General features: G+C 37.4%; 1 protein-coding gene across 2 annotated transcripts in view; it reads left to right on the top strand.

Moving 5' to 3' along the window:
- The window catches only part of ADAMTSL1 (ADAMTS like 1), a 409,739-nt gene that overhangs the window by 81,721 nt on the left and 304,191 nt on the right, over positions 1–23,827 (top strand). For both annotated transcript variants that reach the window (XM_080667642.1, XM_080667641.1), the window contains exon 4: positions 5,801–6,037. In XM_080667642.1, the coding sequence (XP_080523768.1) occupies positions 5,801–6,037 (237 nt within the window). The remainder of the gene's footprint in view (positions 1–5,800; positions 6,038–23,827) is intronic.

Raw genomic sequence — 23,827 nt, 5'->3', positions numbered from 1 at the left:
TGGGCGGAGGGGGAGGAGCAGGGGTTCAGATTTGGACAGGATGAGTGTGTGATGTCTTAGATATCCAGATGGTGAGGAAGCAGTTGTATATATGAATCTGCAGCTCAGGAGAGAGGGTCTGAGTTGGAAATAGAAATGGAAACATCAATTATGTTTGTGCGAACAAAAAATTACATCAGTGAATATTTACTCTTCACTGGTTTCATCTTAACTTTGAATAAAAGAAGCAGAAAAACAAGTAATAAAGACCAAAATATATAAAAGATATAGCCACCATCTATCTATTCCAGTGTGCTAAGAGCTTTGAGAGCTTTAGGGAGTCTATTTTCTAGAGCCTTCTTCCATTTATTGCAGAGGAACCTTTTATGGTAACCTTTTTTCTATTTTACCGTCCATACATTGAGGGTTCCTAATACTTTGAAGGTAAAGTTTAGAACCAGTAAGATTTTATAAAGTCACCAAATAGCTGATAAATTTCTACATAAGTCTACATCATAAAGTAGCAATCCAGACTTGCCGAGGGTGAAGTAGATGCCTCACTAAATGATTCTAATTTTGTTTTCTTGCACAGTAACTTTTATGGAGGGAGAGTGATTAAGATAGGGAGAAAGATAGAATTTAGAAGAACAGTTGCAAGATATGGAAATGCACTGAGAAGGACATATTCTTCAGTTACTACATGTGGTTACCTAATATATAATTTCCAGTGTTTTCTTAATACTATCAGATATTAATATTGACTTTACAAATAAGACTATAGAACCAGAATATGACATTTATATCCAGACACTGATAATAATTTCAATGAAATGGCAAAATTAGCAGAAAAGGCAAACCACTGAATATTTCAGAAGAAAGGTAAAACAGAGGGATGTCCCTCAGGAAGCAGAATGGCTTTTTTAAAAAGGGTTTCTTCTGACTGGAATTTATATTCTGTATATTTTTTCAAAACCATTTGAAAGGCCTTTCAGATGCTGCCACCTTAGCTGCTGAGATATAATCTTTTGCATTTCACCCTGTGAGTCCCGTTTTTGTCCCACAGTGTAATCTGATCCACCTGTCACCATCAGGGGACATCTGGGATCCATCTTATCTTTCCCACTGGCTAGTTGATTAACCAGAAAATGTTTTGAATTGGATTCTTATATGGCAGGACTCCACGGACTTTATGAATTATAATAGGAACATATAAAAGGCCAGATTTTATTTTTGTGCTTTTAAAAAAGAAAACTCTTAACATGGTTAGGACTGATTTCTTAAAAATTGGACAGAAAAAATATATTGTATTAAATGGCCAAATACAGTAATTCATGGGATTATCTGACTATTTTTAATAAAATATATTTTTTCAGAGAGAGAAAGTCCTAGCTCAGTAGCCTGACGCAGAGTTGCCAATCCACAGATATATTACTGTTAGTTGAAATAGACAGAAGGCCAATAAACATTATTTTGCTCTCTCTTGCTTTATTCCTGCTGGATGGTACATCTGGAGACATTTGAGAGGCTGGAAGGTGGCGTCTTTAGTCCAGTGCATCCTTCCCACAGCATGTTTTGTGCCAGGTCCTTGTGCAGGGGGTGTGGGGGAGAGGATGTATTTGATTCAAATAGCCATTAGACTTCCAGTGATTTTAATTGTCTTCATCATTATTACCTACTAGAGGCCCGTTGCACGAAGATTCATGCAAGAATAGGCCTTCCTTCCCCTGACTTCGCTCCTGGCCTCCCGGGAACCTGCAAGTCCTCACTCCCGGCCTCCCGGGAGCCTGCAAGTCCTCGCTCCTGGCCGACTGGGAGCCTGCAGTTCCTAGCTCCCGGCAGAGTGCTGCTCCTGTAGCTCCCTCCACCCCCTGCCCTCCCCCTCATAGCAGGCGTCCTGCCCCACCTGGCCTCTCCGTGCCTGCGTATGTAAATTAACCCGCCATCTTTGTTGGGTTAATTTGCATACTCCTGATTGGCTGATGGGTGTCATGGAGGTATGGTCAATTTGCATATTTCTCTTTTGTTAGTGTAGATGAGCCAAGTTCAATGCATAAACATATACATAATTATTTATTTGTTTTCTTCTTTGTTTTAATTATCCACATTGAAAACTCTTGATTTCCTACCACTAAGGTTTTATTGGAACAGAAATCTCACATTGTATATATTCCATACTTTCTAAGTTCAGTATACCCTAAGGAAAACCACCTGTCTTGGTCAGAACTGATGACTTGTGCGATCATAAAGAATCTCTTCAGAAGCTGACATTTCAAAGGTGATGCCCAGGATAAGGTACTAAATATTTTTCAAAGCAGTTAGAACATCAGTGTCTAAATCTGACTTTTAGGAGGATCAGGAAGCACAGTGGTTTCATAGACTACATTATAATTTAAAACTTTGTATGTGGTGAATCTGTACAAAGACATTCTGCTGTGATTATACTCATGGGACAAGAGTCTGTGATGACTCTGCTTGAGTTTCCACTTCTGCAGCTGGGTGATCCCAGAGGCATCGGGAGTTCAGCGAGTGTCTTGAACTATGCTTGGGATGTTTTGGATTCAACAAAAGAAACTTTTGCCAAATCCTTCTTTCCTTAATTTTTAAACGTGTATTTCAAGGGAAATTTGATTCATATGTTTCTAATTCATTTACACTTAAATCATCAAAATGTTATTTTGTAAGAGCCACTTGATGTCCAAGAAGCTTTCTAAACCTGTTTTATAAGTCTCCTCAAGTCCTTTTTCTTAAAACAGGAAGTTGCATTTTGCCAAGTACAAATAAACTCAAACATTAAAAAGGTTCAAGTTCAGTGTCTAACTCTGAACTCCAGGTTTTAAGTGCATTCTCAAATTAGCAAAAAATAGTTACCCACCCCTATGAAAATATGGGTGGAAGGAAAGACGGTAGTGATAAAAGTAAGTCAAGTTATTCACATAAATTATTCTCAGAGATGTATCTCCAGTTGTGAAAGTTCATAAAACCTATAACAGGTGTTCTAATAGATGAATAGGTGCAGGTGAGTTTTGAACAGGAGCAATTGTCTGCTTGTTGGTTCTCTGTGATGTGTCTAAACAAGTTTACTGCTTCTGTCACAGAAAAGCAAACCTAAAGGTTCAAATATTTTAACTTCACTTTTTACTAATTTTACCTTTGAGTCTTACGTATTTTAGTAAAGGTGGGAAGACTCACATATTTTGTTGAACAAAAAGGACTCATGGGAGACTCTGTGGGCGTTTTATGTCTGCACTAAGATGATGTAACATCAAATTAAAAATGTAATTGATACTCTTTTCTTGGAATTGGATAAATGCAGAAAATTCCCTCTATGCATACCAAGACATCTCTTAATTAGATATTGTCCTTATTATTGTAATGCAGAGGTAATTCAGGCTAACCCAGAATTCCCTGTAGTTGGTTCACTTGTATTTATAGATAAAGAAGGTAAAGTTAATTATGAGAGGGGCCGAGGACCATTCTAAACAATTTCCTCTGTGTTATGTTTTATTGAGGCATTTCAATATTTCTACTGTGCTACGGAGTAGTCAAGTGATTCTTGGGATGAAAGGTAATATGCAACTGAAAACACTTTATTTAAACACTAGAGGCCCGATGCACAAAATTCTTGCAAGGGCCTTGGCCACCCACCGCCACGGTGGCTGCCTCTGCCTCAGCCCCTGCCTGCTGCGGCTTTGTCTGGAAGAAAGGACGTCTGGAAGGATGTCTGGTCTAATTAGTATATTATGCTTTTATTATTATAGATTATTAATTAAACTATCAGTTCCCCATGGAAGCTCTCATGCAATGGCCACCAGGGAAACTTGCCGACTGTATAAAGTTGGTTTTATTAAACTTGCTAAGCAAGGGGTCCCTGTAGTGTCTCAGATAAAAATTTGGGGACAAAGACAGTAGAGTTTGTGGTTAGTCATAGGGTTCCTTTGGGACAGAAGCTAGTAGGTGACGTTTAGGCAGAGACTGGTAGGGTTGGTCATCTAGGAAAGTTGCACTCTTGTTGTTGGAACATAAATCCAAAGAGTTCATGTTAAGTCTGTTTGTGCTTTTATCTTGGAGCACATGCTCTGAAAGGAGCTGGTATAGAAACACTGAAGTTCAGCTAGTTGCGTTACCTGTTGTACAAATTACCTGTGTTGTGATTCAGAGCATAGTTTTGCAGGTTGTGGTTTTCATTTTATTTCTCACAACAAACAAGTAAATATCACAACAACATGTAACACACATGTATCTTTTTAAAACTTTTAATATGTAGCTCTTCCTGTAAGAAATTAGTAAGTAATGAATTTTAATTTTACTTTTTCAGGCAGTATTCAAAATCACATATGCCTTGTTGGGTACCTATTATCTATATCTACCTATATCTGTTTCTATATGTTTTAGAAATTCTTCTTCTTCTTTAGTACTATGTATTAACGATGAGAACATATGTAATAGTAGCAATAATATGACTTTGAGAGTTTATATTATATTTTGATCTACTTTTGTTATGCCCCATCTTGTCAAAAAAAAATGCTTCCCCAAATATTACAGCTTTATATGCTATTTCAATACCACTAAAATGTGTTAAAGTGTCAAAAATTCCATTTCATAAAGTAGATTAATGCTAATCTCAGAATGCCTATTTAAATGTAAAGAGTTTTTCAGAGAAAGAAAACTTGTATAACAGAACTCTCAAAAATGATAAAGAGCACATGCTCATTCTGTATTTCAGATACAAACTGGGATAAAAGCCTTTCCACAGATGGATATTCTGTGTAGTACATCCTAATCTGAACACATGGTGAAAAAAATGGATCTATCAAAAATCCTGTACAAGAGATAGCCAACATTTGCCTTAAAGTTAAATCATATTTGCTTTCAAGTTGATCATTTACTGGATAATAGGGATTGCCATAGTTTTACATTTTAGAATGCTCTTTATAAAATGTACATTAAAACATTCTTGTTTTCCTCTGGTCTTTGCCAACATTTTTAATACTCAAATTCAGAAAATCTCATTCTCCAATCCTTTCTCTTCAGTGGCTTCATTAAATAGTATTAGCTACCATGTACTATCTTCCTTGTGCCAGTATTTGGCCAACATGAGCTCATGTAATGCTCATAATAAATGACCTTGAGAACTGAGTGTTATTGTTGCCTCTGCTCTGAACATTAGGAAACCTAGGCTCAGTGAGACCCACGCTGTGCAGCCACACTCCCATCTGAAGAGGCGATCTGTAACTTTCCACTCTGCCATGCTGCCTTAAGCTAAAGAAATCCATGTATACAGTATATGCTATTTTCACTTTTTCCCCCCACCATGTTTAACTCTAGATACTGTGCACCCTGAGTTTTAGAAAAAAAAAACTCATGAACAATCCCACAAAAATTTTTGAGTGAAATTATCATAACTTTTTGCTGTTTGGGGGCTAAAATATTGTCGTAACTCTTAATATCAAGAGATGCATTCAGCTAACTCTCTGATTTTACTAAGTTCTACCTAAGTTATAAGGAAATAAAAATGATATTGTAAGGTGGAGGAATCCATGGGACCACTAAACATCTTTCCGAAAATATATTTCAAGGTGGTTACTTTCCCAACTAATATCAATCAGATCTATTTCAAGCTGGCTTGTTTCCCATTTAACTTCAGTCAGAAAATATACTTCAAGCTGATTGCTTTCTCAAATCTGCACATTCTTAGGGCCAAATAATCATATGACCTCTTGGATGATATGACCAGAATATTTGCTTTGTTTTCTAAGATCTTGAAAGACCACATGTGTGCCCTTCTCAGCCTGTATTTGTCCCTCTCCACTTTCTTCTCCAGGACTGCCCACCAGAAGCAGGTGATTTCCGAGCTCAGCAATGCTCAGCTCATAATGATGTCAAGCACCATGGCGAGTTTTATGAGTGGCTTCCTGTGTCTAACGACCCGGACAACCCATGTTCACTCAAGTGCCAGGCCAAAGGCACAGACCTGGTTGTTGAACTCGCACCTAAGGTCTTAGATGGGACTCGTTGCTACACAGACACTCTGGATATGTGCATCAATGGTTTATGCCAAGTAAGTACTGGCTTCTTTTCATTCTGTTTTTCCAGAGGGTTTTAGTGTCTTCATGTAAATACCTTTTCTATCGCCCTGCTATCTGGATCACTCAACGCTACTTTTTATTGCCTTTATAAAGAATGACAGATTTGAAAATTGAGGTTTAATTTCAGTTCATACTACCAGTGTATTTTGTGTCCGGGAAACGTAGGCTAGAATTTTTTTCTTTCCTTGAGTCTCACTTGAATATGGAAGAATAGAAATTCTTGAGTATTGTATATCATTTTTGGAATAGACTCTGAAATTGCCTCTACTTTGATTGTCCCTAAAATATGTTTCATGTATATGTATTTGGAGGCATCTATTTTCATTTACTTAGAGCTTCAGGATCACTCAGATGAAGTGGACTGTATAATCTCCAAAATGTAGAAAACCTTGTTCCTTTATTGTAACTGTAACTTTGTTGAAAATTCAGGCAAACTGTCCTGAAGAACTTGGTAGTGTCAGCTAGGTCAGATGTCAGCCAGGTAAGTCTTTAAAACAGGACAGCAAAGAAGTTTGATTTCTGGTATCTATGTATCGATGTCTCCTTTGGGAGGGGAGTAAGGCAGGTGAAGGAGCGTTAGTATGATTGCCATCTTGATTTTAAAGTCAACTCTTCGGATTAGGATGACCAGCCTACTTTTTGGACAAAGCAGTTGCTGTATTGTCCTGTGTGCTATATATACTTCACTATACGATTTCATATCTCACAACATAGACATTTTGAGAACCTTTGTCTCTCCCTCCCAGCAAGACATGGGTGGGATTTTTCTCTCTTCAGAATCTCTAATATCACAACTAGCAATACAAGAATTAACATAAAATATGTCTTAGTCATTTGTTGTTTCAAATTCACAGGTTTATTTAAAACAAATCTATATTCAGATACAAAAGGTATAACTGTAATGTGAATTGCTACAAGAGATGTGGGGTGGTCTGCAAAGTATCATGTCCATGGGAGGGAAACAGACAGTCTAAACCAGTGGTTCTCAACCTTTCTAATGCCACGACCCTTTAATACAGTTCCTCATGTTGTGGTGACCCCCAACCATAAAATTATTTTCGTTGCTACTTCATAACTGTAATTTTGCTACTGTTATGAATCGTAATGTAAATATCTGTGTTTTCCGATGGTCTTAGGCTACCCTGCTGGTGGTTCTCAACCTGTGGGTCACGACCCACAGGTTGAGAACCGCTGCTGTAGAGACCATCGGAAAACACAGATATTTACATTACGATTCATAACAGTAGCAAAATTACAGTTATGAAGTAGCAACAAAAATAATTTTATGGTTGGGGGTCACCACAACATGAGGAACTGTATTAAAGGGTCGTGGCATTAGAAAGGTTGAGAACCACTGGTCTAAACCTTCATGAGGTCTAGAATCCTGAGACAGGGAAATGTTGGCATGTCTAAACACTTCTCAGGAGATGGGGGTGTTGTTTATATATCTGAAGTTTTCTTTATATATAAGAAATATGTAAATTTTAGCTATAAATTTGAATATAGAATCTTACTATTTTAAAGCTAAGAAAGGCCTATAAGATTATCTAATCTAAAAGGCAATAAATTTGAACATCATTTCTTATATTTGGTGATTGCTTCCTTCTCTAGAATTCTCAGTGTTATTGAAATGAAATTATGGGGTCCATAAAAGCTTTGGGAATAATAGAGAATTGAAAAGCATATAGAAAAGGAGCTATGTTGTAGGGAATGGCAAATAAAATAGTAATAATTCCTTATGCATGTATATTGTTTGAATAAAGCAAGACAGATTCCAATTTTGTAAATGAAAAAAATGAGGACCAGAGAAGTTGTATGATTTTCTGAAAGTTACATAGTTGGGCATGGCAGAAATGGGACTAAACTCCAGGTCTCCTGATATCTACTTTAAAGTTGTTTGTGCTATATTATGCTGACAAATGAACCAAAATAAACAAGACAGGTCAGTAAATTACGTTTCATTTGTTTCTGTTTGCCTGGGAATTCAACTTGGTATGTCTTTCCCCTAGTCTAATCCTGCCAGCTGGCCTCGTTTACCTTGGCAACTGGAAGGAAATCTTATATCAGCAGCAAAAAGAATAAATTTTATATATAGTAAATATGAAATGATAGTGCTGGACTTTTGGTTATAAATATAAGCATACCTCCTTAACTTAGATTCTTATGGGTGTGACTTGTTAGATTTAGAGGAGAATGTAAACTATATAATATCTGTAAAGAATTGTGACATACATAGTAATTATATTCAGTTATTATTGTCTTCATTTGTCTTATTAGAGGTGATGAATGGCGATAAAAAACACAGATTTCATTTAGTCACTAACAAGCCTCTTGGCTAGGGAGCAGGGTGTCCCCAGGTACACCGGGAGAAGAGAGTTTGGGAGGAAATCAAGGATACATACAGGACTCTCATAAAATGAGTGGGCAGGAAAGAGTGCTAGTAGAGAAAAGACATAATCATAGCTCAGCTTTAGAAAAATTAATATAGCTGCATTTATGGGATGCTTGAAATGGAAGGCCCTGGAGGCAAAGTGAGCAGCTGAAAAGGATGCTCTGAGCAGCCAAGGTGAAGGCAAGCAGGAACCTCAGCCAGGGCAGTGATAGCAGGAGCAGAGAGGAAACTAAGTCTCAGGCCAGGAAGGCGTTTTCATTTTGATTATAACTAGGGTGGAGGGTACAAAGCAATAAATAAAATCAATCATGCTCAGGGGATCAAAAACTACAACTGATATGAATTGGTAATGGATACAATTTTTTTTTAATATATTTTATTGATTTTTTACAGAGAGGAAGGAAGAGGGATAGAGAGTTAGAAACATCGATGAGAGAGAAACATCAATCAGCTGCCTCCTGCACACCTCCTACTGGGGATGTGCCCGCAACCAAGTCACGTGCCCTTGACCGGAATCGAACCTGGGACCCTTCAGTCCGCAGGCTGACGCTCTATCCACTGAGCCAAACCGGTTTTGGCATGGATACAATTTTTAATCCTTGCTCCCATTACCATAATAGCCTTGTGTTTTCATTATTAAAACCAACTTGAATTCTATAAAACAAAGAAAGGAATAGAAAACAGCAAGATGATTGTGGAATAAAGGAAGAATTTTGAGGTAGAATATTGCTACCTCAAAAGAATTTAAAAACATCCTTTATTTAAATGTTATCTATTTATTGGTAATTAGTATGTTCAGTCTTTGTTAAGAATTATTAAGAAAAAGCCATATTTTCATATTTTTAAACAGTCAAAAATCTTAATGCTGACTTAAATATGCAGTTTTTATAAACAGCTTTTCCTAGTTCCCTGAAAAATTCATTTCCCCGTCCTATTTTTCCATCTCTTCCATTTCTACCCCAGTTTTTGCTCTTTCTGGTTCTATTTTAGTCTTAAAATTTTTTGTAAATTGCCTCAGACATTTTTGAAGGAGTATATAACACAGCTTTTCTTTTATAAACAGTAAGTGATTGAACACACTCATAAATTAGCACAGATGAAGCTTCTGGGAAAATTATACCAGGCTGTTTGTTTGTTTGTTGGTTGGGATTCTTTGTCAGAGTATAATAAATATGGGAGACAGTTGACCTGTTGACATTTGATAGTAGTACTTGAATAATACCATGGTAAAATACATGTGTTAATAAATAAATAAACAAACAAATAAATAAAATACATGTGTTTGTGTAACTACACATAGAGCAAAATCTGGAGGTAGATATTCCTGAGTGTTAGTAATTACTTCAGGGGCATTTGATACCTTACATTTCTTCATTTGAATATTGTTTCAAATTTTTTTTGAGGCTAAGCAGATATAAATTATAAACTGTAAAGAAGCAAGCATTTAGCTTTGGACATAGTCTGACATTGATAGAAAATGACAGCATAATTGTAGATATTTGTCATTTATAAGCAACAATTATTTCAATTATACCTGTTTAATACTCAACTGAGAACCACTTTTTCAAAATTGTGCTTTTAACACAACCAAAACTATGGAATCTTAGCCTTTTTGACACTTTAGCAATGAACAGATATAGCTATTTCACAGCAGAAAAATTTGAGGCGAAGAGATATCCAGGGTCATGAATGAGTGTATTACTTATGTTTGTTGTGAATGTGCTTCAGGAACATTATAGAATCATTACTATTTATAATTTATACCTTATTCTTATTCAGAATCATAGTAGGCAGTAAAATACCTCCCATTTTGTTTTTATTGACATATCTTATACAGTAAAAGCGTAATATGCTAAGGGTCTGACCTATTGGTTGACCATTTGGTCAACCGCTCAACCAGTTGCTATGACGCACACTGACCACCAACAGGCACACACTATGACCGGTAGGTTAGCTTGCTGCTGGTGGCCAGCTGATTGGGAGTGGGGAAGACGGCCCAAATCGGCGCCAATCGTGGCCAGGCCGAGGGACCCCACCCATGCACAAATTCGTGCACCTAGCCTCTAGTAACATTATATTAGTTTCAGATGTACAACATAATGATTCAATAAATGTACATGTTGCAAAATGATCACCACAATAAATCTAGTTCATTCATCACCACACATAGTTACACATTTGTTTTTCTTGTGATGAGAATTTTAAGATCTACTCTCTGAGCAACTTTTAAAATATGATCAAGTATTGTTAGCTATAATCATCATGCTATACATTACATCCCCAGAATTTACTTATTTTATAAGTAGAAGTTTGTACCTTTTGACCACCTTTACCCATTTTTGCCCCACCCCGCCCACCTCTAGCAATCTCCATATTGTTTTCCATAGTGGTTGTATCAATTTATATTCCACAAATAGTGCACAAAGGTTCCCTTTGCTCCACATCTTTGCCAATACTTCTTTTTTTTTAAAAAAATATATTTTATTGATTTTTTACAGAGAGGAAGGAAGAGGGATAGAGAGTTAGAAACATCGATGAGAGAGAAACATCGATTAGCTGCCTCTTGCACACCTCCTACTGGGGATGTGCTCGCAACCAAGTTACGTGCCCTTGACCGGAATCGAACCTGGGACCTTTCAGTCCGCAGGCTGACGCTCTATCCACTGAGCCAAACCGGTTTTGGCCAATACTTACTTCTTATGTTGAGCACATTTTCATGTACGTATTTGCCATTTGCATGTTTTCTTTGGGAAAATGGCTGTGCAGCTCCTCTGCTCATTTTTCAATCATATTGTTTGTTTTCTTTGCTATTGATTTGTATGAATTCTTGATATATTTTGAATATTTACCTTTATCAAATATATGATTTGCAAATATTATCTCCCATCCTCTAGGTTGCCTTTTCATTTCGTTGATGGTTTCCTTTGCTGTACAGAATCTTTTTAGTTTGAAAGAGCCCCGCTTGTTTATTCTTGCTTTCATTGCCTTTGCTTTCGGTATCAAATCCAAAATTCATCACCAAGACCAATGTCAATGAGCTTTTTTCCTATGTTTTCTTCTAGTTTTATGGTTTTAGGTCTTACATTCAAGTCTTCCATCCATTTTGAGGTTTGTTTGTTTTTTGGGTTTTTTTTATAGGGTGTAAGACACAGTCCAGTTTCATTCTTTTGCAGGTGGCTGTCCAGTTTTCCAAACCCCATTTATTGAAGAGACTGTCCTCTCCACATTATATATTCTTGCCTCTTCTGTTGTAAATTAGTTGACTGTATTTATGTGGGTTTATTTCTGGGCTCTCTATTCTGTTCCATTGATCTATGTGTCTGTTTTTATGCCAGTATCATACTTTGTATTATTATTGCTTGGTAATATAGTTTGAAATCAAAGAATATGCTGCCTCCAGGTTTGTTCTTCTTTCTCAAGATTGCTTTGGCTATTCAGAGTCTTTTCTGGTTCAAATTTTAGGCTTGTTTGTTCTATTTTTGTGAAAACTTTTATTGTAATTTTGAAAGGGATTGTATTGAATCCACAGATCACTTTAGGTAGTATGGACATTTTAACAATATTAAGTCTTCCAATCTATGAGCACAGAATATCTTTCCCATTAATTTGTTCCATCTTTAAGTATTTTGAGTAAGGTCTTATAGTTTCCAGTGTACAGGATTTTCACCTCCTTAGGTATATTTTTTTCTAGGTATTTTATTCTTTTTGATGCAGTTGTAAATGCAATTGTTTTCTTAATATCTCTTTCTGGTAGTTTGTTATTAGTGTATAGATTTTTCTATATTAATTTTGTATTCTGCAACTTTACTGGATTCATTTATTAGTTCTAACAGTTTTTTGCTGGAGTCTTTAGAATTTTCTATATATAATATGTCATTGGCAAATAGTGATAGTTTTCCTTCTTTCTTTTAGATTTGGATACATTTTTATTTCTTTTTCTTGCCTAATTGCTCTAGCTAGGACTTTCAGTAATATGTTGAACAAAAATGGCAAGAATATTCATCCTTGTCTATTTCCTGGTCTTAGAGGAAATGCTTTCAGCTTTTCACCATTAAGTATGACATTAGCTGTGGGCTTGTCATCTATGGCCTTTATTTACGTTGTGGTATATTTCCTCTTTACCCACTTAGTTGAGCATTTTTATCACAAATGAATGTTGAATTTTGTAAATGCTTTTTCTGCATCTATTGTGATGCTCATATGATTCTTATCTTTCATTTTGTTGATGTGGTGTATCACATTGATTGATTTGTGGATGCTGAACCATCTCTGCATCCTTGTAATAAACCCCACTTGATCATGACATATGATCCTTTTAATTGTATTGTTAAATTCAGTTTATTATTTCACTGACCATCTTTTCATCTATGTTCATCAGAGGTATCGGCCTGTAATTTTCTTTTCTTGTAGCATTTTTGTCTGGTTTGGGTATCAGGGTAATCTCGCCTTGTAAAATGAGTTTGGAAGTGTTCCCTTGTCTATTTTATGGAAGAGTTGGAGAAGGATTGGTATTAATTCTCTTTTAAATGATTAGTAGAATTCACTAGTGAAGCTGTCTGGTCCTGGACTTTTGTTTTTTGGGACAAATAGCTTCTAGTTTTGAGTGACTACCATATCTGGGACCTCTACAAATATTTTTTCCTAATACTTACAACTCTACTTATTAGGCAGCATTATCGTCATCTCAGAGATGAAGAACTGAGGCTCAGGCAGATTATAGGATTTGCCCAGAGACACCCAGTTCTGTCTGACTCCAAAGCTCCTATTCCTTCTACTGAGGCTGGGTGGACAGAGTAGTGTTTGTTGTTGAGTAGTGGTCCCCAAACATGTCTGCATACCACCTGGAGAACTGTTAAAACTTTACCCCATCCCCCAGAAATCAGATTCATTAGTTCTGTGTTTTTCAAACACTCACCTTATGACCCTTCTGTATGGCCCGACTTATGAACCACTTATAGATTGAAAGGCAGACAGGATTTAAAGCCAAACGACACAGATTGGAATCTGGCTGCTCTTTAATAATCTGTCATCTTGACCAAGTTACTTAACCTTCCTAAATTCTGTTTTTCAATCTCTAAAAAATGAGACTGTCTCATAAACTATAAAGCATCAAAAGAGATAATCATATGCAAATGCTTAAAAAAACTGTAAAGTGTTGTGCACATATAAAAAAGGCCTGAACATTTTGAGTTCCAAAATATATTAAAGTAGTAGTTCCCTGTGTGGGATTTCATAACCCTGTAACAATTCAAAAAAGTTTATAGAATGAGATAAAGTTACCAACTTATTCTGCTAAGTAAGGACATTGGAAAATAAAAAGACCTTCTACCAAGAACTTTCACCATCATCATTTTGTTATTGAAATTTTGACAAGAAAGTAGTGAGAATCTGATTGCAGCATAAAGAACAATCCTTTACATTGGATATAGTTTGCCTAATGAGAAAGTTGCTACGCTGTACTTATTTACTTTTTTCCTCAGAGCACAGAAATTGTCACTAATCGTGTTTCCCAGCATTTGCAAAGCACTACCTTTGAGATCATCTAGTCCAGCCACAGGAAATATTGCTGTACCAGTTTGTGCCATTTTCCCAGACTTTGCAGCTAGTTAACGGCAGACTCAAGGTCAGAGGATGTCAATGTTCATCAACACTTTTTAACTCTGCCCCTACATTATTTCTTCAGCAGCGCCCATGGGACAAAATTTTGCCCAGCTTTAACTCTGTCATTTACATATAAAAACAATAGGTTTAGTGAATATATCTTTTCAACCCATATTCTCTCCTTTCCCTCCCTCTTGGGATCTGATCATTGTCCCCAGAGGATTGTTGTATTGGTTTCTCTCCCCATCACTAGCAACTCAGACTAAAACACTGGGATTTTTATTTGTTCATTATTTTTCTAGAGTAGGGGAGGTTGGAGACAAGGTAGAGCCAGGGAGGCAATATGCATAGTTAGGAGCAAAGGCTCTATAGCCACACTACCTGTTTGGAATCTAAGCGCCACCACTCATTGATAGGTGACTTTGAGCAAGGTCCTAGGCATCCGTCTCCTCATCTTCAAAATATGGTTAATATTTGTAACTACCTGAGGATTGTTGTGAGGGTTAGGTAACCCAATGCATCAAAGTGCTTACTATGAGCTTGATAAATACTAGCTTGTAGTAATAGTAGTAGTAGTACCCAAATTACTTCTTTTCTTTGACTATTCCTCTTTATGGCCTTTTTGAGTGAGTGGTTTAATGTGGTTATACATTCAAAAGTGGATATTGGCTTCTCAATGAATGAACAGACCTTCTGTTAATTTCCTATTGAAACCTTGCTTTGCTAATAGCTCCATGATGTATCATTATTAACCCCTGATCCAGAGTAGAATTGCATCCTGTAGAGTTAATGAGCCATCACAAGTAGGATCAGCTCTACTAGTACTGCTGCTATTCATTTATTTTCATTATCCAAATTGCCCCATTTATATTTGTTGTAAAGCACAAAGCTGGTTTCTGTCATATATATATATATATATATGGAGAGACAGAGAAAAGCATAAATTTATAGATAGAACATGTGCTGTTGTTAAAAGTAATTTTGAGATTACTTTGAAGCCAAATACAGAATAGTGTGTTTTATTTTTATAATTAATGAAACTCATCAACTGATACCTAATATACATTGATGAAAAAAACCAAGTAAAATTATAAACCAGCTGTTTTGTAATGAATCTGCATATTTGTAATATTACTTACTGCTATTTCAGAAAATAAGATATTTCGAAAAAGGAAAAGGAGAATTCCTTTCAAGTAATTATGTAATATTGTTTTTAAATGAATAATACAATAAAGTAATAAGCAATAAATTGGATCATGGAGTTTTGATATTAGTACTGTGGAAACATTAAAATGAACTATACTTCTAACAAAGAAGGTCTTTCCATTTTTAATAATTTCTGTGGTGAGTAGTTTGAAAGGAATTGAATGGAATGATTATTTCTCCATCTCTGTCTGTGACCTAAGTCACTAGTATCAAATATCTACCAGTTATTCTAAAGGTGGTGATGTCAGAAACAAGGAGTTGGCCATTTTTCCTTCTGTGTTTTGTAATCTAATTCCACATGGAAGCCTGTGTTGCTTAAAGGATTTAATGCACAGTCTTTCTTTTTTCCCTCTTTGCCTGATACTGAAATGACGTACAGTTGAATTTTGACAAATTGGTTTCTAAACATTGTTTATTCTCTCAACAATCTGCTATGTGTTGGGTAGTAAGGATACAAAGTAGAATAAGATCTCTTCCGCCAACAATGATACCTTTATTAGGAATGAATTCATTCATTCATTTAGTTAACAAATATTTACTTAGGGATTACCAGTGTACTAGATACTTAAAATACACCAGTGAACAGAAAAATGCACAGTCCCTACCCTCTCAGAACTTAACCTCTGAGGGAATATCTGACAAGTATAAAGGAAAGTATACTATCTTCACTAAACTACGTTTCCTCACCCTAATCAATCAAGTACACACTGTAGTCACTATACTGTATTCTCCTCACTGTAAACAGAGTGTTTTTTCTAAAAAAACAGATTTACCTTATTTCTTATCTGCTTGAATCATTTCAGTCACCCTCTTTTGGTTCAGGGTAAAGAAAGCCCACATTTCTTTACGTGAGGGATGACTTCTTAAAACAACAGACATGTATTCTCTCACATTCTGGGGGTTACATGTACAAAATCAGTGTGTCTTCAGAGCCATGCTTCCTCTGGGACTCTCGCTGAACACTTTATTTGCCTCTTTTTAGCTTCTAGTTGGAAGCATCGGTCTCTACTTCATTTTGACGTGGCCAACTTCCCTGTGTGTCTGCATTGCTATGTCTTTACATGACACTTTCCTGCCAGTGTCTCTCTTTTCTCTTCTTACAAGAAAACAGAGGTATTGCATTAGAGCCCATTCTAACTAAGTAAAACCTCATCTTAACTTGATTATGTCTACAAAGACCCTCTTTCCAAATGAGATCACATTCACAGATACAGTGGGTTAGAACTTCAACATATCTTTTTGGGAGACACAATTCAACCCAAAATAGCATGCATCCCTGTTTATTTGCATATAGTACAAACATTTATATTTATATTTCCATATATATATTTTTTGAATAGTGTACAGGAGTCACAGTGGGAGAAAGTTAGACTGTGGTAAATCATAGGAAAGTTTAACTAAAACCTGGGGCCAAAAATGTTCAGAGAAAGAGAAAGCTGGAAAAACCCAATTAGTTCCTGAAATTGAAGAAAGAAAGTGAAGAGAGAGAAGTTGTCAGGGCCCATGTTATGAGAAGATAGTAAGAGGGTTGGTGACTTATAATATTGAGGTCAAAAGAGTGCTGTTGAAATAATTCAAGAAGTTGAATCTACTAAAACCATTGAATTGTGTACTTTAAATGCCTATATTGTATAGCATGTGAATTTTATTTCAAGAAAGTCTTTTATTTTTTTAATTAATTTGTGTTTTTATTGAATTTATTAGGGTGACATTGCTAAAAAAAATTACATAGCTTTGAGGTGTACAATTCTTTTTTTTTAATTTAATAAATCTTTATTCAGATTATTACAATTGTTTCTCCTTTTTCCCCCCATAGCTCCCCTCCACCTGGTTCCCAGCCCACCCTTTGCCCTTACCTCCCCCCCACTGTCCTCATCCATAGGTGTATGATTTTTGTCCAGTCTCTTCCTGAACCCCCCCATACCCCTTTCCCCCTGAGAATTGTCAGTCCACTCCCTTTCTATGCCCCTGATTCTATTATATTCACCAGTTTATTCTGTTCATCAGATTTTTTTTATTCACTTGATTTTTAGATTCACTTGTTGATAGATATGTATTTGTTGTTCATAATTTTTATCTTTACCTTTTTATTCTTCTTCCTCTTCTTAAAGAATACCTTTCAGCATTTCATATAATCCTGGTTTGGTGGTGATGAACTCCTTTAGCTTTTTCTTATCTGTGAAGCTCTTTATCTGCCCTTCAATTCTGAATGATAGCTTTGCTGGGTAGAGTAATCTTGGTTGTAGGTTCTTGCTATTCATCACTTTGAATATTTCTTGCCACTCCCGTCTGGCCTGCATAGTTTCTGTTGAGAAATCAGCTGACAGTCGTATGGGTGCTCCCTTGTAAGTAACTGACTGTTTTTCTCTTGATGCTTTTAAGATTCTCTCTTTGTCTTTTGCTCTTGGCATTTTAATTATGATGTGTCTTGGTGTGGTCCTCTTTGGATTCCTTTTGTTTGGGGTTCTCTGCGCTTCCTGGACTTGTAAGTCTATTTCTTTCACCAGGTGGGGGAAGTTTTCTGTCATTATTTCTTCAAATAGGTTTTCAGTATCTTGCTCTCTCTCTCTTCTTCTGGCACCCCCATAATTCTGATGTTGGTACGCTTGAAGTTGTCCCAGAGGCTCCTTACACTATCTTCATATTTTTGGATTCGTTTTTCTTTATGCTTTTCCAGTTGAGTGTTTTTTGCTTCTATGTATTTCAAATCTTTGACTTGATTCTTGCGTTCCACTAGTCTGCTGTTAGATCTCTGTATAATGTTTTTTATTTCAGTCAGTATATGCTTCATTTCTAGTTGGTCCTTTCTCATATCCTCGAGGGTCTCATTAATTTATTGGCCTTTTCTAGAAAATTCTTGAAAAACCTTATAACCGTGGTTTTGAACTCTATATCCAGTCGTTTGCTTTCCTCCATTTCTTTCATTTGTGATCTGTTTTTATGTCTCCACATTTTGGCTGCTTCCCTGTGTTGATATAGTGGCTTTGTGTGCTAGGTGTCCTATAGGGCCCAGTGGCTCAGCCTCCCCAGTTACCTGAGGTGGACACTCTTGGTGCACTCCTTTGTGGGCTGTGTGCACAGTCTTGTTGTAGTTAAGCCTTGATTGTTGTTGGTATCACTGAGAGGAATTGACCTCCAGGCCAACTGGCTGTGAGGATCAGCTGTGTCTATGATGGGAGAACTTCTGTGCTGGAGACACCCTTATGAGACAAGACTTGCAAAAGCCTCTGTGCTCAGCTTGGATGGGGCGGAGTCTCAGGATGGAGCAGACAGCATTGGTTTCCCGTCAGCCCTGCCCTAATAGGCCCCTGGGTCTCAGTGTCCCATGGTAATCACTGCAAGCACCTCTGAGAGAAAGCCGCCCTCGAGTTCCGCCCTCTGCCAGACAGTCCAGTTTCTCCCCGAATGAGTTTGGGTCTCCAGAGTCTCACCCAGAACTGGCAGCGCAGTTGGGAGCTTTTGTCTCCCTCCCGCTTGAGAAAGCCAGCTGCGCCCTGTTGCCTGCCCTCTCCTCGCATGTGTCTCAGTACCTCTGCCTCCTGCAGCTTTTCTGAGTCTCAGTGTGCTTTTCTCTTTCCTTCTAGTTGTAGAATTTCCACTCAGCCAGCCTTCCTGTGGTTCTGGATGATGTCCGATTGGTCTTTTAGTTGTAGTTTTGAAATTGTTGTGCGAGGCAGCAGTTTAGGTGTTTACCTATGCCGCCATCTTGGTTTCTCAAGAAAGTTGTCTTTTAAATTAAGTACAAAGTCTGTGGACTAAATTAAAGACTGTGTTAGCTCTGACAGTAGCCTGATCTCACTCTTTGACAAAGTTAATGTGTCTAACCCATTAGTCTAGTTGAGTGTCCCCTTCATTTATTATGTTCTAAGTCATTTCTGACCCTAAGTATTTGTCTGATTAAAAGTGATTGGAAACCAGCACACAATAGATCTTTAATGAATATATGCTGAATGGATGGATAGTGCTATCAGGCGGGAAATTGAACATCTCTCCTTTTCTTTTTGTTTAAGGAAAATAAGTTTGAGTTTGAGAGGTCTTTTCCCAAGTATAGTAAATGCTCAACAAAGCATTATTTATTTAGCCATATTACATATTAACTCTGCACATCATTCATTGAGTGATTTCACAGAAAACTATTTTAAAACAGAAAAGGGAATTTGAAATATTGCAGTTTAATCTTATCATTTTATATCTGAGATATTTGAAGCCTGGATAGTTTCAGTCAATTTTTAAAATAGGGCTGCCATGTAGTACTGAATTAGGCTCTATAGGGATATGAAAGTAAATGTCATGTTCCCTGTCTTCAAGAAGCCTACAGTCTTAGTGCTATGGTGCTCAAACCCAAGTAACTCCATATAATCAGCAGCAGCACAAGATGGAGAAAGAGCTTGAGTTTTGGACTCAGTTTGAAGTCTGACTTCTAAACTTATTGTGTGACCATGGACTATTGGGTTCTTTAACCCTCATTTTTTTAATCTGTAAAAAATAGAGGTAATAATGCCTAATAATAATATCTGATCTTTATTGAGCACTTATGTGCCAGGCACTGTGTTATGAAAGCATTTTACAAATGTTATCTCCTTTAATCCTCACATTAATCCATTTGGGATTATTATCATTTTTTTAGAGGAGGAAAGTGAGGTTTATAGAAATTAAATACTGTATGTTCATTCATTCAACAGATATTTATTGAGCATTTATTGTGAGGCATTGTGCTAAATACTAGGAATGAAACCCTAGGTACAGGACTCAGTTGAAGCAGATAGGACGGCACTGTGGTTTGGTTCTGGGGAGGTTGAAAGGCTTTTCTGTCCAGCCCTCAGGTCTCCCTCTTCCCCCAAAGGCACAGCTTTTCAGTGAAACTCCCCAGGGGAAATAATATTCAATTCCATCTCTTGCACCTATTTTTCTCTTGTTTCCTTTGTCTTATGTTCATTTTCATGACCATCTAGCCCAGTAGATTGAGATGTCCTTACTGACAGAGACCATATTTTACTCATCTTTAGTATCTTTATGTTGAGTTGTGTATTAAGTCTGTTGCATGCATGCATCAACGAATTAATAAATCTCTCTGTTGACTTTTTATCTCTTAATGACTGATCTCTCTCTAAATCACTTAAATTATTCATCCTAAATATATTTTTAATCATTTCATCTATTTGGGCCTTGTTCTCATTTCCTTCAGGCTATGAAACAAAGTCCATTTATGTGAGTTTAATTTTTTTTTGTTGTTTTACGATACTAGGCCAGAAATAATTTAGAAGTTGGGATCTCTTGCCATCCACTCCTGTGTTTTTTTTTTTTTAATTTTATTTTTCAATTGAAGATTATATTCAATATTATATTGCATTAGTTTCAGGTGTACAGCATTGTGATTAGACAACCATATTCTTTACAAAGTGGTTGCCAAATATTTTAAGTACCACCTGGCACCATACATAGTTATTCCAATATTATTGACTATATTCCCTATGCTGTACTTCCCATCCCTGTGTGACTACCAATTTGTAGTTCTTGACTTACTTGGCTTAGGAGGTGGTGCAGATCTACCCAGAACCTTCTCCATCAAGATAGCTATTGGTTTGCTCAGTATATCAACCAGATTCTCTGGATGAACTCTCATTGCTAAAGGTTGGATTAAACTAGCAAAATTCAAGGTTTCCAAAGGCCATAAATATCAATCAGTATTTCAGTGTGATGTAGTTTCTTTCCTAACTGTATATATTCAAATGGATCTGGAAATTGTTTACTCCTTCAGGATGTTCCATGGTTAAATTAGATGATCTTTCAGACATATTTCTAATTAGTTCAACTCACTCCATAATTAATGTGGTTATCAAGTTTGGGGCCATAAAATGTTAGTCTTCCCAGAAACTTAAAATGAAAGGTTTAAATGTATCAGAAATATGAAAGATTTGAAACTTTGCTTTAGGTTTAAAAATAAAATTGTTCAATTAACATGATACTGATAAAGTAGAATTGAGAAAGCCTTTTTCAAATTGGGTATCTTAAGTCACTTCATATAATTATTTTAACATGTTAAAAATAAAATCCAAAAATGAAAAACAATTAGTAAGTAATTATACATTGGCTGATTGGCATATTTCTAAGGGATAATCATTTTAAATGTAGCTACTTTCATTGTCAAAATTTTAATAAAAACAATTTAAAGCATCAGGTACCTTCCAGATTTTGAGCCATGAACATAATTTTACCCACGTTCTAATACATTACATGGTTGCCAAATTCTCTCCTGAAACACTCTGAGGAAGGGCCTCTTGCCAGCATCAAGAAAATCTACCAAGCACCTAAAATTAGTATAATAAACCCCACCTGTCCTGTCTATTGCCTTTTGGTTAGACTCCCCTGAGGAGCTCAAATCAAGAAGGAACAAAGTGTTTTTGCTATGGGTTCACTATTTGTGATCCAAGAAAACACTTAAGAACCTGAGACATCTAGAGAGAAAAGCAAGCATTGATCTGTGTGGTTAATAGAACAGAGAGGCCAAGACAAATTCAGAGGCCTCAGGAGATATTTTGAACCTCTTTCAAAGCTAATCCCATATAATAAAAGCCTAATATGCAAATCGACTGAATGGGGGAATGACCTGCAGAACAACCCATTGCTATGATGCACACTGACCACCAGGGGGCAGATGCTTAATGAAGGAGCTGCCCCCAGCCCACAGGCCCCACGCCAGCCAAGGTGGGTGCCAGCAGGGGCCCCCCCCCATCACCCTGCCAGTCACCCCACAGAGGGAGGTGACCGGCAGCACCAGGCAGTGGGGGGCAGGGCCGCCCAGTGGGCAGCACCAGGCTGGCCAAGGCGGGTGCCAGTGAGGCCCCCTGATTGCCCCACCGGTCACCCCACAGATTGGCCCTGATCACCGACCAGGCCTAGGGACCCTACCCGTGCACAAATTTCATGCACTGGGCCTCTAGTCACAAAATAATGGCTTTGAAGGTACCTCAGAGATCACCAGCTGAGTCTCCTCATTCTATTTCTGAAGACCCTGAACCTAGGTGCAGGTACTCAAGGTCTCTCATTAGCAAATTGCAAAGCCAAGAAGACACAAATTCAGCTCTTCTGGCGCCAAGTTCTGTGCTCTTTAATCTGTACTAAGTGCAAATGCTTTTTGTATGTGTGTTTTTAAGAACCTTTAAAAGGAGTTTAAGTTATTTTCTCTTGATTTGGATTATTTATTCATTTTGTTCGTCTCTTTCACCATTACTAAGTGCATTTTAGTCCTTGAGCTAAATTCTCCTCCTTTGAGGCTAAATTATCACAGAGCATTCAATTAAAAATAGGTGTTCTATGCAAGAAAATACAAGTGAAGAACCTTGCCAACAATAAACATTCTAAGAAACAATGTACACCATTTCCATTCCTGCAGAAATGCCAAGCGCAGACCTGCTGCACCTGCAAGCAGTAGTGATCACACAGTGGCAGGAGCCGGTGTCTGGCTAGCCCACGTGCACTAGGTGCATCCCTGTGCTCAAGTACCAGTTTAGTTTCTTTGCTAGTAGAGACAGGTGATTTAAAGAAACAAACAAATATTTCACAGAAAGGGGGAGGGCATCTTGAAGCTGAGGAATAAGTAGCCAATCATGTTAAAATGAAAGAACATAGCCAGTGTTTTGTTTTTTCTAGTTCTCAACTGTACTTGACTGCTGTCCTCCTATCTGTCCTCTAGGTTCTCCTGGTGGGGGAGAAATTCTTCCCATTGGGTGACTCTCAGCTTCTCAGGCAGAAAGCTCAGTATTGCTGTTGATCGACAGAAAGATATGTTCATTTGTTTATTCATCCATCCACACAATGGTCTTTTATTGAGCTACATGATATGATGTCTCTGCAGCTATTTCCACTCTTGATTTTTATGTGATCTAGCTCGGGTGTATTTTCTCTTTACTTTTTTTTTTTTAATTATTATTGATTTCAGGGAGGAAGGGAGAGGGAGAGAGAGAGAGAAACAGCATTGATGAGAGAGAATCATTGATTGGCTGCCTCCTACACGCCCCACACTGGGGATCGAGCCCGCAACCTGGACATGTGCCCTGACTGGGAATCAAACTGTGACCTCCTGGTTCATAGGTCAACACTCAACCACTGAGTCATGCCAGCCAGGCTTCCCTTTTGTTGAATAAGGGTAATAAGCACTTACTTTGCTTGGGTAAAGGATATGATCTGGCTAGTCAAGGCGAAGACACCCTCAGTGATGAAACAGGGGCAGCTCTTTTGGCGCCTGCATTTCCCTTCCCCGTGGTGTGTCATGGGTCAGCTGTAGCCACGTGTGGTGGGTGCTGAAGCCAGGGATGTTTAGAAGGGGTAGCATAGAGGAGCACCGAGTCCTTTCGTACATGGGCTTTTGCTTTAGTCCAGAGAAATATTTTTATGCTCATTTAAAACATACCCTCTTAGGCAATGTCTGTGTAGATTGTCTTCATTAAGGCTACGGAGGTCTAGCCTCCTATGGTTTCCCCAGCTGGTCTTCAAGTTTCTCTCTGTAATTCAGAGTAGTTTTTTAGCTTTCTCCCCAATGACTTTCATGGCTCTAAAGCAGAGG

The sequence above is a fragment of the Plecotus auritus genome (genome assembly GCF_963455305.1).
Source record: "Plecotus auritus genome assembly, chromosome: 5".
In the NCBI taxonomy this organism is placed as follows: Eukaryota; Metazoa; Chordata; class Mammalia; order Chiroptera; family Vespertilionidae; genus Plecotus; species Plecotus auritus.
The sequence above is the reverse complement of the archived record's forward strand: the minus strand, read 5'-3'. Positions and strand labels throughout refer to the sequence as shown.